The sequence below is a fragment of the Mrakia frigida genome (genome assembly GCF_051309035.1).
Source record: "Mrakia frigida strain ATCC 22029 unplaced genomic scaffold BDY24scaffold_30, whole genome shotgun sequence".
NCBI lineage: Eukaryota > Fungi > Basidiomycota > Tremellomycetes > Cystofilobasidiales > Mrakiaceae > Mrakia > Mrakia frigida.
This window is the reverse complement of record NW_027481251.1, coordinates 58,729-73,336: the sequence shown is the minus strand read 5'-3', so window position 1 is coordinate 73,336 and position 14,608 is coordinate 58,729. Positions and strand designations below refer to the sequence as shown.

The 14,608-nt window shown below is 53.1% G+C and overlaps 4 protein-coding genes across 4 annotated transcripts; 3 read left to right on the top strand and 1 right to left on the bottom strand.

Annotated features, from left to right (window-relative positions):
• Positions 1-77: 77 nt before the first annotated feature.
• BDY24DRAFT_343628 (major facilitator superfamily domain-containing protein) lies at positions 78-2,582 on the top strand (the record flags this gene model as incomplete). The annotated part of the gene is made up of 14 exons (XM_076637524.1): positions 78-190; positions 271-282; positions 386-414; positions 511-577; positions 687-702; positions 784-850; positions 1,023-1,080; positions 1,166-1,300; positions 1,385-1,460; positions 1,541-1,732; positions 1,848-1,910; positions 2,011-2,093; positions 2,165-2,233; positions 2,303-2,582. The coding sequence occupies 14 exons, from the start codon at positions 78-80 to the stop codon at positions 2,580-2,582; spliced, it is 1,260 nt and encodes a 419-aa protein (XP_076493935.1).
• An 883-nt stretch (positions 2,583-3,465) lies between these two features.
• On the bottom strand, positions 3,466-4,573 carry BDY24DRAFT_398419 (uncharacterized protein). Its single transcript, XM_076641686.1, has one exon. It carries the CDS (start codon positions 4,272-4,274, stop codon positions 3,702-3,704), a length of 573 nt encoding a protein of 190 aa, XP_076493934.1. The 5' UTR covers positions 4,275-4,573; the 3' UTR covers positions 3,466-3,701.
• A 2,230-nt stretch (positions 4,574-6,803) lies between these two features.
• BDY24DRAFT_398415 (cytochrome P450) lies at positions 6,804-9,838 on the top strand (the record flags this gene model as incomplete). Its single annotated transcript, XM_076641685.1, has 18 exons — positions 6,804-6,839; positions 6,920-7,011; positions 7,082-7,208; positions 7,316-7,403; positions 7,500-7,519; positions 7,604-7,681; positions 7,777-7,879; positions 7,957-8,093; positions 8,173-8,232; positions 8,328-8,436; positions 8,524-8,603; positions 8,684-8,811; positions 8,890-9,064; positions 9,138-9,156; positions 9,235-9,292; positions 9,379-9,468; positions 9,539-9,571; positions 9,656-9,838. Coding segments are annotated over exons 2-18 (1,483 nt in total), but the record flags the coding sequence as incomplete, so codon positions are not given.
• A 2,419-nt stretch (positions 9,839-12,257) lies between these two features.
• Positions 12,258-14,415, top strand: BDY24DRAFT_417621 (uncharacterized protein; the record flags this gene model as incomplete). Its single annotated transcript, XM_076643747.1, has 13 exons — positions 12,258-12,448; positions 12,553-12,592; positions 12,672-12,681; positions 12,760-12,774; positions 12,853-12,934; positions 13,013-13,026; positions 13,092-13,287; positions 13,466-13,493; positions 13,573-13,695; positions 13,772-13,914; positions 13,991-14,005; positions 14,070-14,139; positions 14,218-14,415. 13 exons carry the CDS (start codon positions 12,258-12,260, stop codon positions 14,413-14,415), a joined length of 1,125 nt encoding a protein of 374 aa, XP_076493932.1.
• Between the last annotated feature and the right edge of the window lie 193 nt (positions 14,416-14,608).

Below are 14,608 nucleotides of genomic sequence, written 5' to 3'. Positions count from 1 at the left end.
TCTCCTCGGCTACTACCTCGTCCGAATAAACTCCTCTTCACGCATCCCTCCACCTCGGTCGACAGTTCATGGGAATCATGAAGTACATCTTCGACTGGTACCCCGCTAGGATGAGTCCCGAAGAGAAGAAACTCGTCAAGAAGCTCGATTTCGCTCTCGTCGGATTTGGAGCCGTCGCATTTTTCTTGAAGTGAGTTATTCTTGCAGCAGAGGTTCCCAGCATCTTCCAAATTGAGACTAAAACTGCTTTTTCACCTTCTCGTCGTGCAGGTACCTCGATTCGTGAGTTCTCGTCGTTCGCTCTCGTCGGCGTCGCCCTTCTCATTCCCACTGACGCCTGATCTTTCCGTTTATTCACCCCTTGTCCTCGCCCGCACATCACTAGGTCTAACATCAACAACGCTTACGTCTCAGGTTGGTCCTTTCTCGCACTTGTTTTTACTTCCTCTACAAGACGCGTCGAACGGACGCTGATCCCTTCCTCTTTCCTTTTTCCTCGCCCTTATCCAGGTCTCAAGGAAGCTCTCAACATCCAGAAAGAGGAGTACGCTTGGTTCGGATTCTTCTACTACATCGGGTGAGTCGGACTGATCTAAACAGAGGGAAGGTAAAGACGGGCAGAAGGACGAGAAAACGAGATCAATCGACAGCTGACGCTGAGTTGTCCTTCGCTTCTCCCTTCGCAGATACATGGTCTTCCAGGTGAGCATGCTTTCCGCTGAGAAGGCAAAGCTTTCCGAAGAACGCTGACAATCTCTTCCTCTCCTTGATTATCGTTCGCAGATTCCCACTCTGCTTTACATCTCTCGACCTGGCGTTGCTCGATGGCTTCTCCCCGGAGTCGAGGTTCGTCTTCGATCCCTGCCCAGATACTCTCCTTCCACTGGTTCCTGACCTTCGTGTTCGGTTCGATTCCCAACCACAGCTCGCCTGGGGTGAGCATCGCCGTTTTCCCTTTTCCTTGAACGACGCGTCTCGTTTCTGACCCGTTTCTCCATCTCCATCTCCTCTCCTTCTACCAGGAATCCTTACTTTCGGTCAAGTTATCATCCACAACGTTGAGCAGGTCTACGTCATTCGGTAAGCAAACCTCAATCGAAATTAATGCTTCCCGAACGATGCGTCTTGATCTGACTTCCGAACCATTTTCGTCACTCTCCCTCAGATTCTTCCTCGGAGCTCTTGCGATCCCTTCCTACACCGGAGTCAACTACGTCTTGGGATCATGGTACCGAGGAGACGAGCTTTTCAAGCGATCTGCTGTCTTCATGGTTGGAAACTCGCTTGGGCAGATGTTCAGGTAAGTCGAATCTCCACGACCCTCCTCCTCTTCGATCGAGAGCTGACCTCGGCCACCTTCTGCTTTTTTTCTCCGTCCCTGCAGTGGATACCTTCAAGCCGGAGCCTACAAGGGACTCGACGGTAAATTGGGGCTCCGAGGTTACCAGTGGATCTTCATCGTGAGCCTTATCTCGTTTGTGCTCTTTACGGAAACGTCGAGCTCTTCGCTGACTTCTTCCCTCCCCTCGTCCTCATTCAGATCGACGCCATCATTACCATCCCTGTCGCCATCGTTGGTCTCATTTTCTTCCCTGGACTCCCCTCTGGAAAGAGGATCTGGTGGATGAGGGAGGACGAACAGCTCCTCGCCCAGAAGAGGATGCGAGACGATGGAGTTGCTACCTCGAAGAAGATCACTCTCAAGACTTTCACTGATATTCTCAAGTCATGGGTGAGTGGCTCGGTTCTTTTCGTTGACGACCTCGTCGTTTCGAGGACCTGGTTTCCTCGAGACGAGACGCGTCGAGTTCTGACTCTTCCTCGCACTTCCTTTCCTTCCCCTGCAGCACATCTACCTCTGCACTGCCATGATCACCGTTTTCCTCATCGAGACCTATCCCGCTGGTCAGGTAAGTCGTCCCCCCTCAGCCTCGTCGACTTCGTTATCGTTTCGTTTCGACGCAACACATTTTGACCGCGTCTTCTTTTCCTCCCCGTTCCTCTGTACAGATGACCCTCTGGCTCAAATCGGTCATGAAAGCTGACGGAACGCCCAAGTACTCCATCGAGCTCATCAACACCATCCCTACTGGGTGAGTCTTCGGACAACGACGAGTTCAAAAGCGGGACGCGTCTGATCTGACGTCGACCGTTTCCCTTCCAGTATCTTCGCCATCATCGCCGTCACCACCTTCTTCACTGGATCCCTTGCTGGAATCTGGAACATCTGGGTGTGAGCATCATCATCCCCTTCTTTTCCCCGAGGCTTCGACTGAGTCCTTCATCTCTCCCGCTCCCTCAGCATGCTCGCCGTTATCCAGGGCGTCAACCTCTTCGCCGTCACCGTTCTTCGCGTCTGGACCGTCCCTGATGACCTCAAGTGGACGGCCTACTTCATGCTTGGATTCATGGGAGCGCCAAACCCTCTCTTCTTTGGCTGGATCAACCGTCTCACCAAGAGAAATGCCGAAGAGCGAGCCGTCGTGATGGGATCGGTCTTCTGCTTCGGATGGGCTTTCTTTGCTTGGATTCCGCTCGTCACCTACAAGACTACCGAGGCGCCTCGATGGACCAAAGGGTGAGCTCTTTATCCTCTTCCTCTTCCTCTTCTTCTCTTCGATTCGACGTCGACGCGTCGTCTTCTTCCGTTTCTTCTCCGTTTCACCCTACTGACTTCCTGCCTTTCTTCTCGTCTCGGCAGATACTCCACCGCCATCGCTTGCACCATCGTTTCTACCGGATTGTTCTTCTTCGGAGGATACCTTCACAAGCGAGAGGAGGCAAACCGAGCTCGACTGGGACTCGACGACTCAGACGACGGATTTGGAACGGGTCAGGTCATGGACGCTACCGATGCTGAGCTTGATGAGAAGAACAGGAAGGCTGGTGAGTCTCGATCCAACCTCCTTCCCACCTCTCTCTTCTTTCTCGAAACTGACCACCCTTCTCGACGCAGATTACCCCGAGCACATCGAGGGCCACGCCGTTGCCGATGAGTCTCACCTCACTCAGGCGGATCGAAAGTGAGCACTTGATGCTCGCCTCTCTTTCTCTTCAAGCTTTCCTCAACTGACTCGATCTTCTTTCTTCTGTTTTTCTCAGCCGAGAAGCGAAGGTTCTTCCCAACCCCGTCTCGACCGCCGTCGCTTGATCAGTCCACACGCTCTCTTCTCTCCATCTCGGCTACTCTATCTTGACGTCTTCCTTTGAATTACTCCCCGTTTCTTTCGTTGTAACATCTTGTGGTCGTGGCGCAGGGCGAAGGGGAGGATGTCTCGTCGCGACGCGTCTTTCTCGTTTTTTGGTCTTCGAAGCGTTTCTCTTTGGCTTTCGTTCGTCTGATCTTGATTTTGGTTCTTTGATGATCTTCTGGAATATCCCTTTCGTGCTCAAAGACTGAGAGGAAACGCGTCTCCGAAAGAGTTGAACGGAGAAAGAAGATCGAGATCGGGCACGTTCGACGAGGTGGGAGGAGGGGAGAAAAGGCATACTGGATTATAGCTATGGGTGGTGAAGAAGGCGTTAAGATTGTTCTAGAGAAGGGCAAGATCGCAAGGTAGAAGAAGGAAAGTTAACGAAGACGTCCGGACGCGTTGTTGGATGTTGCGAGGAGAGCGAGGCGAGCTGCTTCCGAATCGAAAGTCGCACACAGGTAAGCGTACATAGCAGCTCTCAAAGAACTGGAAACGAAGCTCACTCGTTTACTCATCCTCACCACTCTCCAAAAACATCTCGTCCTCGGAGTCGTTCTCCTCGACAACCTCGATTCTCAACCTCCTCCTCCATTTCCTCTTCTCCGCGTCCCTCGTTCCGATCAAGTTCCACCCGTGTTCGACGTCTTCCAAGATCTCGAAGCCCTCGTCCTCGTCTCTGACTCGGACGAGAACCTCGACAAAGGGGAAGGCAAAGATCGGACATGCCTCATCGGGTTGGCCGTTCTCGAGCCAGGACAGGTCGAAGAGGAGGAGTTGATCGACAGGGTAGCCGTTGGGCCCATCCGGCCACTGCTGATGGATGTTGTAGACGACCTGGAGGGGAGACGTTCCTTCCATCTCTCGCATGACGAGGAAGAAGGAGTATCCGAGGAAGCTCGTCGCGGCAGCGTTGGTGAACTCGAGGTGTTTGATTCTCGACCAACTGAGAGTTTCCTCGTGGAGAGCGATGTCGGGAACGTGAGCGTAAGGTTCCGAGAGGTCGGTCCTCGTTCCAGTGATGTAGACTCGAAGAGGATCGAGGAGGGACAGGAAGGACGTCCACATCTCGGAACCCGCCATGGGGGAACCGACGGCAGTTTTGATGGCCTGAGGACGGAGAGTGAGAGTGTCGAGAGGGAGAGTTTCCGACGAGAGACGATCCTTGTAAAGATGAACGCCCCGAGTGACGACTCCTCCAGGGAAGAAGGTGATGGATCGAGTCTGGGAGAGGGAGAGGAAGGGTTCGAGGGGAGCTTGATTCGTCAAAGAGTTCTGTTCCCACCCCAAGCCAGCGATCAGGAATCAGTTGCAGCGCTCTCGACAAAGAAGATAAGCAGATGTTCTCACTCTCTCGCAAAAGAAGGACTCTAGAGCCTCGGGACCTTGGAGAACGACGTCCTTGTACAGGAGAGGGGAGGAGAGTTCGAGGAAGGCGAGGCAGACTTGGGAAACCCTTCCAAGAGTCGAAGGATCGCAGAAGTCGATAATCCTAGACTTGACTTCCATAGGAAGGATGGGAAGGGTGGAAGAAGGGGAGGAGGACTTGAAGTAATCCATAACGAAGAGGGAAGGAGAGGGAGAGGGAGAAGGAGGAGCTGGCCGTCGGGGGTCAAGAAGGTGAAGCGAGCAAGTGGACGCTGTGAGTCCTCAGGAGCATCCTTTTCGATTCGGAAAAATATGTAGACCGAAATGGACTATATTTATGAAGGTACCCAACTCGCTGGTACTTGGTGAAAGTCGGCGATGGCTGAGAAAAAGGAGAAAGAGTCACGGAAGCGTTTTGATCGAGCTCACCTCCCTCTCCTTCCTTCTCTCTTCTCCTCTCTTCCCTCCCCACCACCAGCATCCCTTTCTTCGAAATCCTACAGCAACCTCATATTTCTTAACATCGTATCGCTCTCTTCGTCTTCAGCCTCTCGCTCTACCCTAGCAACCCTCCTTCTCGATCTCCTCACTGTTCCATCGAGCTCAACCCTCCTCCCTCCCTCTCTCCTTCGCTACCTCTTTCCTCCTACCCCTCTTCAACATGGTCAAACGCATCCCGACTGAGATTTTCGAAAGGATCATCTTCTACTACTTCAACCGAGATCAACTCCTCTACAATCCCGAGGAGACCTTCACGCTCGTCACTCCCACTCGAGGCTCGACCTCCCTTCTCCTAGTCTCCTCCTCCTTCCTTCCACTCGTCCTCCCTTCGCTTTACAACTCCATCAGCATCACTCAACTTCATCACTGGGAGATTCTCTTTCGATCAGGATCAGGAATCCTCGACGGAGAAGGCGAGGAAGCCAGGACGAGGAGGAGTTGGGTTCGTGAGCTCAGGATCGAACTCGACGTCCAGCTTCCCGTCGCCCTCGAAGCAGACGGATCCCTCTCCTCTTCTGGTTTATTCCTACGAAAATCCCTTCTTGTAACTATCGATGTGATCCGAAGATAAACCATCACTCTCACTGCTACCTCCCGAACCTTCCTCCCCAACCTCTCTCGACTCACCCTCCTTCACTCTTCAACCTTCCGCCCTCGCTTCGACCCCCTTCCTCTCCGTCAATTCTGGCCTTCAGATCTCGTCCGCCAGATCGAAGAACAACACAATCGCTTGCTTGAAAGAACATCAATCAACTCTGGATATCTTCTCGAAACCTCGTCCGTCGCGGACTTGGAACGTCGTCTGTCCGCGCGAAGGAGAGGTTCCTGGTAGGGTTGAAGCCCAGAGACGTCTGGATGTCGATGATGGATCCTTTGTCGGTTAGGGAAGTCGCCGAATCTCAACTATGGACGGACGGGGAGGTCATCAAGCACGTCGTCTATCCCATCTCAGCTTCATCATCCTCCTCCTCCTCCTCCCCCTCCCTCCTCAACTCCTTCACCGCCACCTCATCCTCTCCCACCTTCCAACACGTCGAAACCTTCACTCACGTCGCCTCCATCGCAGATGAGTTCCGCTGGTCCGTCGCTAAGATGAAACGCGTTCGTTCCCACGGCGTTCCTCTCGCTCTTCGTCGTCGTCTTTGGGCCAAACTCAACAAGATGGCCGCTGCCGGGAGCGAGTATGATTACGACGGGGGGGAGGAAGAGGAGATAGTGGAGGAAGGGGCGGAGGTGGCCTGGTTGTTAAAAGCTTTGAAGAGGGAATGGAGGTGGGTTGAGGAGGATGGAAGGGAGGTTGAGTTTGAGGAAGGGTTGGGCTTCGGCGAGGAAAGGGAGTAGGGAAAGAGTGAGTGTCTTCACTTCTCTACAGTTCCTTCTCTTCGTCTTCTGGAAAACTTACCGTTGCTCTTTTTGCTGGTCCTTCTCAGGAGATCGTCTGGGTTTGACGTCGAACGCGTCGCGTCTCTTTCTTCGCCCTACAGTAGTTCTCGTGAGTGATTTCTTCCCCATCGCTCTCCTCTCCCTCATCTTCCTCCGCTCACCGGTCGCCCTCTTCCCGAACAGGCTACAGTTGTCAGCAGATCTCATGGTTCTTCTGACCCTGCTTGGTTTCGAAGACGGCCAAAAGAAGGCCGTGCGATTCGCTCGCTCCTTCCTCCCTCCGAACCTCCATCTCCTTCTTCACCAATGCTCTTTTCCATTCCTTCCTTTCTCTCCGAGAATCTTCTGGTCTCTATCATCCTCTTCTTAGCTTCTCTAGCGGCCACCTGGTTCCTTGTTCGTCCCTCTTTCGTGTCCTTTCCGTGGAGAAACGACGAGCTCAACTCGTCTCCCTTCTTTGTTTCTCTCCTTCACAGAGACTCGTCTACGAACGGGCTACTGCATATGACTTCCTCGACGGTCCCAGATGCTCTCACTGGTTCTGGGGGAATATGGATTTAATTTTTGGGTGAGTTTCGTCTCAAAGATCTTCCCTCCGTCCTCGTCGAATCGAGCTCACCTCCTCCCTTCGAAGATAGAAACACCGAAGAGCCTGGAGTTGGGTACAGAGCCATCTCTGAGATCTACGGGTCTACCTGGAGGGACTGGGGGCTTCTTAGCTTCCCGAAGCTCTATACTTCTGACCCAAAAGCGCTCATGTACATCGTGCGTCTCTCCTCCTTTTTGAGGCCGCAGACGCGTCCATGAAGGCGTTGCCCGAAGCCGAGCGCTGACTCCGACTTTGCGTCTATGCTTTTTTTCCTCTTCTACAGTTCAAGAACGATACTGCGTTCCCCAAACCTGCTGCGATGAGATACAGAGTTGGTCAACTCACAGGGATGGGAGTTCTGTTGGCAGAAGGTCAGTTCGATCTCGTCTAGATCAGGAACCGCTGAGCTTGTCGAGCTCGTAGAGAGAGGAGAGAGCGATGCTTACTTCATGTTTTCTGTCCCGTAGGTGACGCTCACAAGAACCAGGTCAGCATCATATCGCATCCTAGAGGTGCTCGAATCATCGAGACGCGATTGACCTCTTCCCTTCCCTCCTCCCTCTTCGAACAGCGACGACTCCTTACACCGCCCTTCGCTTTCTCGGAGATCAAAGCTTGGACTCCCATGTTCCTCGAGAAGTCTTACATCGTAGGTCTCCCAAGAACTCCGTTCGAGCAGTGATCTGACGGGAACGCACCATTCTACGACGCTGATTCGTTTCGCTTCCCTCTTTTTGCTTCCAGCTCCGAGACCTGCTACTGCAGCTCGTCGAATCGAGCCCACACCAAGATATCGATGTTTCGAAGGAGATCTGTCGCTGCACCTTAGATATCGTCGCACTAGCCAGTGAGTCGGTTCGGACGCGTCTCCTCTTCTCTTCCGTCCTTCGAACCTGACGCCTCACTTTCTTCCCTCTTTGTCAGGCTTCGACCACGACCTCGGATGCCTTACTGGCTCAGGCTCAGACAACAGTGCCTTCGCTGAGCTTTTCGGAGGGAACGTGTCGAAGCTCAACGTCTTGGAAGTTGCCCAGGGCCATCTCCCTTTCTTCAGGATCTTCGTTCGTCCCTCCGTTCATCTTTCTCCCGATCTCCTCGAGTACCGTTGCTAACAGCCCTTCATGACGATTGTTCTTTCAGTCATCAGAACGAACCAGGCGAGGGAATCTCAGTCTTGGGGCTCTCAGAGATATTGCTCGAGTCAGTCCAGATCTTCGACGAACAACGATCGACGCGTCCAATTTTCTTTCGTCTGACGCTGACGGATACCATCTTCTCTTCCTTCGACTGAGCAGGAGATTATCACCAAGAAGAAGGTTAGCGTGATGGCCGAGAAGGCTTCCTCCCTCGAGAAGAAAATTCACAAGGACGACATCCCGTCTCGAGATCTTCTCGACAGACTCAGTTCGTCCTCCTCCTTCTCGCCTCCTCCTTCTCGTCTCTTCCTTCTTGCAATCCGCGGCTGATCATCCGCGTTACCATCCTTCACAGTTCGAGCCAACTTGGCTGATGATCTTCCCGAGTCTCAGCGACTCACGGACGAAGAACTGCTTGCTCAAGTCACGACCATCGTGAGTTCGCCTCTCTTTTCTCTCCCCTTCTCGTCGCTGACCGAAAATACCACCAAAATTCCTTCTCCGGGTTGCATCAGCTATTTGCAGGATTCGAAACCACGGCGACGTCCCTCTCTCAAACGCTTCAACTCCTCTCCGAGGATCTTCCAGCGCAGGCGAGACTTCGGTCAGAACTGCTTGCCGTGGACGAAGACGACCCTTCGCTGTGAGCTTCTTTCCCTTCTTTCCCTGATCCCGAACTGTTACTGAAAGGCTTCTTCACGCTCTGCCCGATCTTCTCTAGTGATGCTCTCAACGACCTCCCCTACCTCGACGCGGTCGTGCGAGAAACTCTACGCTTGAGGTCCTCCGTTTCCATCACCATCCGAACTGCCCTCCACGACAACGTTCTTCCCCTTTCCACCCCCGTCAAGAACATCAAGACAGGGGAGATGATCACTGAGATCCCTATCAAGAAGGTTCGTCGTTCTGGGTCTTCTCTCGCTTTCTCCGACCTCGATTCTGATCCCCGACGCATCGATGCTTCTTCAGGGCGCTGTTCTCACGATTCGTAGGTTCATCGAGTTCCTTCAGTCTATGACAGCATCTAACGTTTGTCTCTCTTTTTATCTTGGCCTCTTCTCTCCAGCCGTCGTCAGCGTCAACACGAGCGAAGCAATCTGGGGAGCGGACGCGCTGAAGTTCAAGTCCGTCCTCGTCTCTTTGTACCTCTTCTGATCCATCGTCTTCGCCTACTTGACGCTTACCATCTTCGCATCTATATCGTTTCTAGTCCCGACAGATGGCTTCACCCTCTCCCTTCCTCGACGGACGAGCTCTCGGGCTTTTGGTCTCATCAAGTTACCTTCCTTGCTGGAAATCGGTCAGTTCAGCCGCTTCATTCTTCTCACCTGATCATCTGCTAACGATCTTTTTGATTTTACTCTCTGCAGGATGTGCCTCGGCTACCGATTCTCTCTCGCTGAGTGAGTCTTTCTCCTTTCCTCTCTTCCCCTCTTCGACGCGTCGCTGATCCGCCTTTTCTCTTTCGTTCTTTCTCGATCGAACAGGATGAAAGCGATTCTCTTCGTTCTCATAAGGAACTTCAAGTTCGATCCATCGTCCGTCAGCGATGAGATCGTTCTTCGACAAGCCATCGTCGCGAAGCCGGTCAGACTTGGGAGGGAGGAAGAGGGAGCTACCATGCCCCTCAGGGTCAGCAAGGTCGTAGCTTAGTCGATTCGATGGTCTCGTCGTCTCTTATCAGTCGTTCGAACTGCGAGCAGAGCTGAACAGTGGATTGACCTTTGAGATCTCGAGTTCTGCGACGCGTCGTTCCCTTTCCTCTTCAACCCTTTCTCGAGCAATCTCGAGCTCTTTATATCAGCAGAAGTTCAATGACTGAGCAGTTACACCCGTAGCTATGGTGAAAGGAAGCTGAGAAGGTTTTCTGGGACCCTGCAGCCATGACCAACTCTTGGCCCTCGTCGGTCATTAATACTCGAAAGTGGTCCTTCCCTTCTTTTTGCCAGCACATCGTTTGATCTCCAACCACTACAAGCTCTTTCTTCACCCCTTCTTTGCTCGCCTAGAACCCTCTCATCGACTATACTGGAAGAGTTCCCTTCTCTTAATCGGATTCAACCAGCAACCCCTCATCTGACTCTCGCCGGACTTCATCTCAAGCTCAGCCCTCCCTTCCTCCCCTCCCTCCCTCTCAACCAGCCATGTCCTCTTCACCCTTCAACTATCCTCCTACTGCACCCTACAAGAGTGAGTCCGTCTGCCTAATCCACTTTTGTTTGGGGTACAAGAGCGAAGGGCAGCACTCGTCGAGACTGCAAACAAGAAAACGGTCGAGCTCACCACTTCCCTTCCCTCTTTGTTTCCAGAGCCGGACTTCAACTTCCCAGTCTCCAAAACCGAGCTCTACAACTCGTTCGGTGCCGAACTCACCCAAGCTAGGTATCGAGCTCGAGTGTTGATGCACAAATTCAACCACAGCATCCCCGAAGCTCCCACGACCTCGAAGGAGCCAGGAGAGAGGAAGAAGTTGCTCGCTGAGCTGATGGGAGTGGAGGCGAAGAATATGGGGGATGTTTACATCGAGCCTCCGTAAGTTAGCTTGTCCAAACTTCAGGTCTGTTCGAAGTTTGGGGTTTGGGAAAGGAAGGAAGGTCGCAAGTCGATGCGAGCTGGAGCTCACCGTCTCCTTCGTCCTGCTCTCCACTCGTAGATTCGCCGTCGACTACGGGTTCAATATCATTCTCGCTGGAGACTTCTACGCCAACTTCAACACCACTATTCTCGACTGCTCCAAAGTCTACATCGGGAAGAGGGTCCTCTTCGGTCGTTCGTTCTTTTCCCATCCGTCTCCCCATCTTCAACGCGTCGTCTTTCAATCGCTGATTTTTCTTCTTCCCCGAACCTCCCTTCAACCTCAGCCAACGTCTCTATCTACGCTGCTGGTCACGGAACTTCGGTCGTCGAGAGGCTTACTGGGGACGAGAGAGCTGGAGAAGTCAGGATCGGGGATGACACTTGGGTCGGAGGCGTTCGTTCTTCTCCCCTTTCTCTTCGACGCGTTTTGCTACCGAGACTGACACCTCCCTTCTTCTTCATCCTCTCAGTCGGTCTCCATTCAAGCTGGAGTTACTCTCGGTCAAGGTGAGCCTTCACTGTTTCTCCCTCTCTCGCTCCCACGTCTCTCGTTCCTCGTTCGTTCCTCGTCTAACCCTCCCTCCCTCCCTCTTCTTGCCCTTTCCCACAGGCTGCACCGTCGGAGCAGGAGCCGTCGTTACCAAGAGCTTTCCTGACTGGTGAGCAGGTTTTCGCGTGTTGCCTTCTCGGCTCTGAGCTCGAGCTGATTCAAGGCTCGATCCTTTCGATCTTGTTCTCCGTTCCTCGCAGGTCGGTGATCATGGGAAACCCTGCTCGACTGGTGAAGGTCGTTCCGGAGAACGAGAGAGGTCCCGGATGGGATGAGAGGAGGAAGGAGGACCTTTAGATGCGCTGCTGCATTGGTAGATCATGGATTGTTCCCACAACGAGCCTCGAGGCGACGCGCTGGACCAGGTCCTCGCAGATGTTTTTTTGTCCTCAGATCAATAAGGAAGATCAAACACGGCTTTGTAGATTTGAGAAGCATTTTTCTGTGGTGGTGAGTAACCACCGAGGAGAAACAGGCATGCATAGACAAATCAATAAAAAAAGGGAGCTCGAGCTCACCGTGTCAGCCTTGATTCCTTCCACCTCGTTGTCCTCCCAACGTCCACTCCAAGGGCAAAACCGTCCAATAGACCTCGCTGATCTCCTCTCTATGACCCTCTTTCACTCCAATCTCGTTCCACAGGCATCAGAAGCTCGCTCGCTAGCACCCAAGGAGGGAAGGGAAGGAAGAGATCGAGCTCACGGCGTCGTTCCTTCTCCTTCTTGTCTCCCTCTCGTGCAAGCGACTCGAGCGATCCCATGTCTCATCCAGCCCTCTCTCGAGTGTTAGCTCAAACCTAAAGCGTTGGTAAAGCATCCAGTCCCTTTTCATCTTGCTCCTTTTCGAACAAAGTCCCTTTGAAGGCCTTGCTGATCTCGCTTTCCCTTTGATGCCATCTCGCTTCTTCTCTCCTCCCCTTCCCTTCCGTTCTCCTCTCCTCTCCAACGTCCATCCCCTTCAAGATGCTCGTTCTCGGCGTCGTCCTTCTCCCGTTCTTCTCTACCTCTACCTTTGCGCACGTCGCTCTTTGGGATCCGTCCTTGTTCGGATTCGACGGCGTTGTCGAGGGAGTCGTGGATTACAACAACAATCTGCCCGTGCAGCCGTTGAGGTTGTCGGATGGTTATACGGAGGAGCAGTGGTTCGGGCATGGGTGAGTCAGCATTGACCAGTGAGGCAAGGGAAGGGAAGGCAAGGGGAGGAGGGGAGGGGAAAGGAGAGCTGACCTTTTCAAGTTGAGCGGATTTGGACGATCAGGTTCAAGGGATTCCCTCCTGCTGATGGGATCTTTATGGAGGTGAGCTTTACAGTTCTTCGTTCTACGTTTTCATGAAACGCTGACTTCTCTACGCTTCGTTTCTGTCTCTCACTCCAAGCTGCCCGCTGGTTGGTCTCGCTCCTCTCTCGCCTCCTCGCTCTTCCCCCTCGGTCGAAGCTGACTCTTCTTCTTCGATTTCGTACCAGGTGGAACCTACCATGGTACTTAGATCCTCTTCCTCTCGTCCTCAACGTCCTCAATGTCAACCTACTCTCCCCCCTCCTTTCATCTCTCCCCAGGCCAAGTCTCCGCCAACCGAGCTGGAACGACCTACCGAGACCCTTCTCGAACGGATGCTTTCGAAGAGCATGCTGCTGGAGCGTGAGCCCTTCTGATCTTATCTGTTTCCTCTCTCTCTCTCTCTCGCTTACCTCGCTTCCGCTCTCTTCTCTGTCACAGCGACGACGCAGGTTGTGAGCTCGACGCGTCTGCCTTTCTTCTCTTCTCGTCCATCTCTCTGACCCCTTCTTCTTCTTAGCCCTCCACACCATCATCAACTTTGGAGAGGATATCAGCGACAAGCTCCAGTACCTCGGAGGAACGTCCCTCTCCATCGCTTACCTCTCGGATATCGATCTTCTCAAGCCCTCGGATCTCGTCGTGTTCAGCGTGAACGCGAGTAGTGTGTGGTGGCGGGAGGTAGATTATCAGGTTCCTGAGGGGTTGCCTGCTTGGTGAGGTCGTGTAGGGTTTGATGGAGTGGGGGAGGATTGGGAAGCTGACTTGTCTTTTTTTTCTCCCTCGTTCGTTGGCAGCCCCGTTCGCCTGATTCCTTCTCTCTTTCTCTCTTCTTCCCCTACGAAGTAGAACGCTGAGAGCTTGGGTTCTGACCCTTCTTTCTGTTTGGTACAGGACGACGGCTGCCTCTGTTCTTGGAATTGTGAGCCGATCGTCGAAATGAAATCGAGACGCGTTTTTGTCTTTTACTGATTCGAGCTCGTCTTCGTCTTCCTTTACAGGGATTCACACCGCCAGTCAGCCCATCTCTTCAAACCTCTCCATACGCGTCTGACCAACATCTTCTTCCCCTTGCAGACAACGTCAACGCCGAAGGTCGAGGAGAAGGCTATCCGTTCGAGATGGTTCGTTGTCCTCCTTCTCTTCCTTCGTTCGTTCCCAACCTTTGCTCACACCGACTTTCTTCTTCCTTTCTTTCAGTACCAACTCCTCTACAGATGCAAAGTCACCGGCGTCGTCGCTCAAACTGGAACCGAAGTGACGACCGTGGCCGCTGGTCAACTCTCGACGCTATGCGAGTCGAATCCTTCAACCTGCGTGGTTGGAGCTAAACAGCCTCATTAGTTCGTTGACCTCTCGTAAAACATTTTTTCGGGTCTTTCGATCGACTGATCAACTTGCGTCTTTTTCTTTCCTCAGCTGGTCCCAAGCGTCGTGAGTTTTCGAACGACGCGTCGTCTTTTCGTTCCGAGTTGACCTCTTCGTCTTCCTCTTCCAGTGGAAACAACAATTTCGACGCCGATCCACCAACCCACAATGCTCGTTACGGATTCACCGACGGTGCTCAGGTTCGTTTCGCCCTTCCTCCTCTCTTTTTCTCCCCTCCAACCCGACCCTGACTTCCCTCACTTCCTTCCCGTCCTCAGAACGACATCTTCCTCCGCTCCGCCACGACCACCGACAACGGCACCTTCACCACCACCCACGTTGCGACTCCCACGGAGAGTTCCCTAGGCGCCTCAGCCCTGTCGAGAAGGAACCGAACTCCCGACGCGAAGAAGAGATGGGCAAAGTTCAAGGCTCGAGGATCTCATTCGGCTTTGAAGGGGCATGGATCGGTTTAGGGTTTTGTGTAGGGAAGCTAGAGTGAAGGAGGCGTTCTTTATTTGGGGGCAGAAGGGGGTGATGGAATGGTAGTTCGAAAAAGCATGTTCGAGCGGCAGCGGGTGCGAGAGAGGCAGGGAGATGGGGATGCCGCTGAGATACTGGGAAGATAGGAAGCCATTGGGGTAGGTCGGGAGCTACGGAAGGTTACGA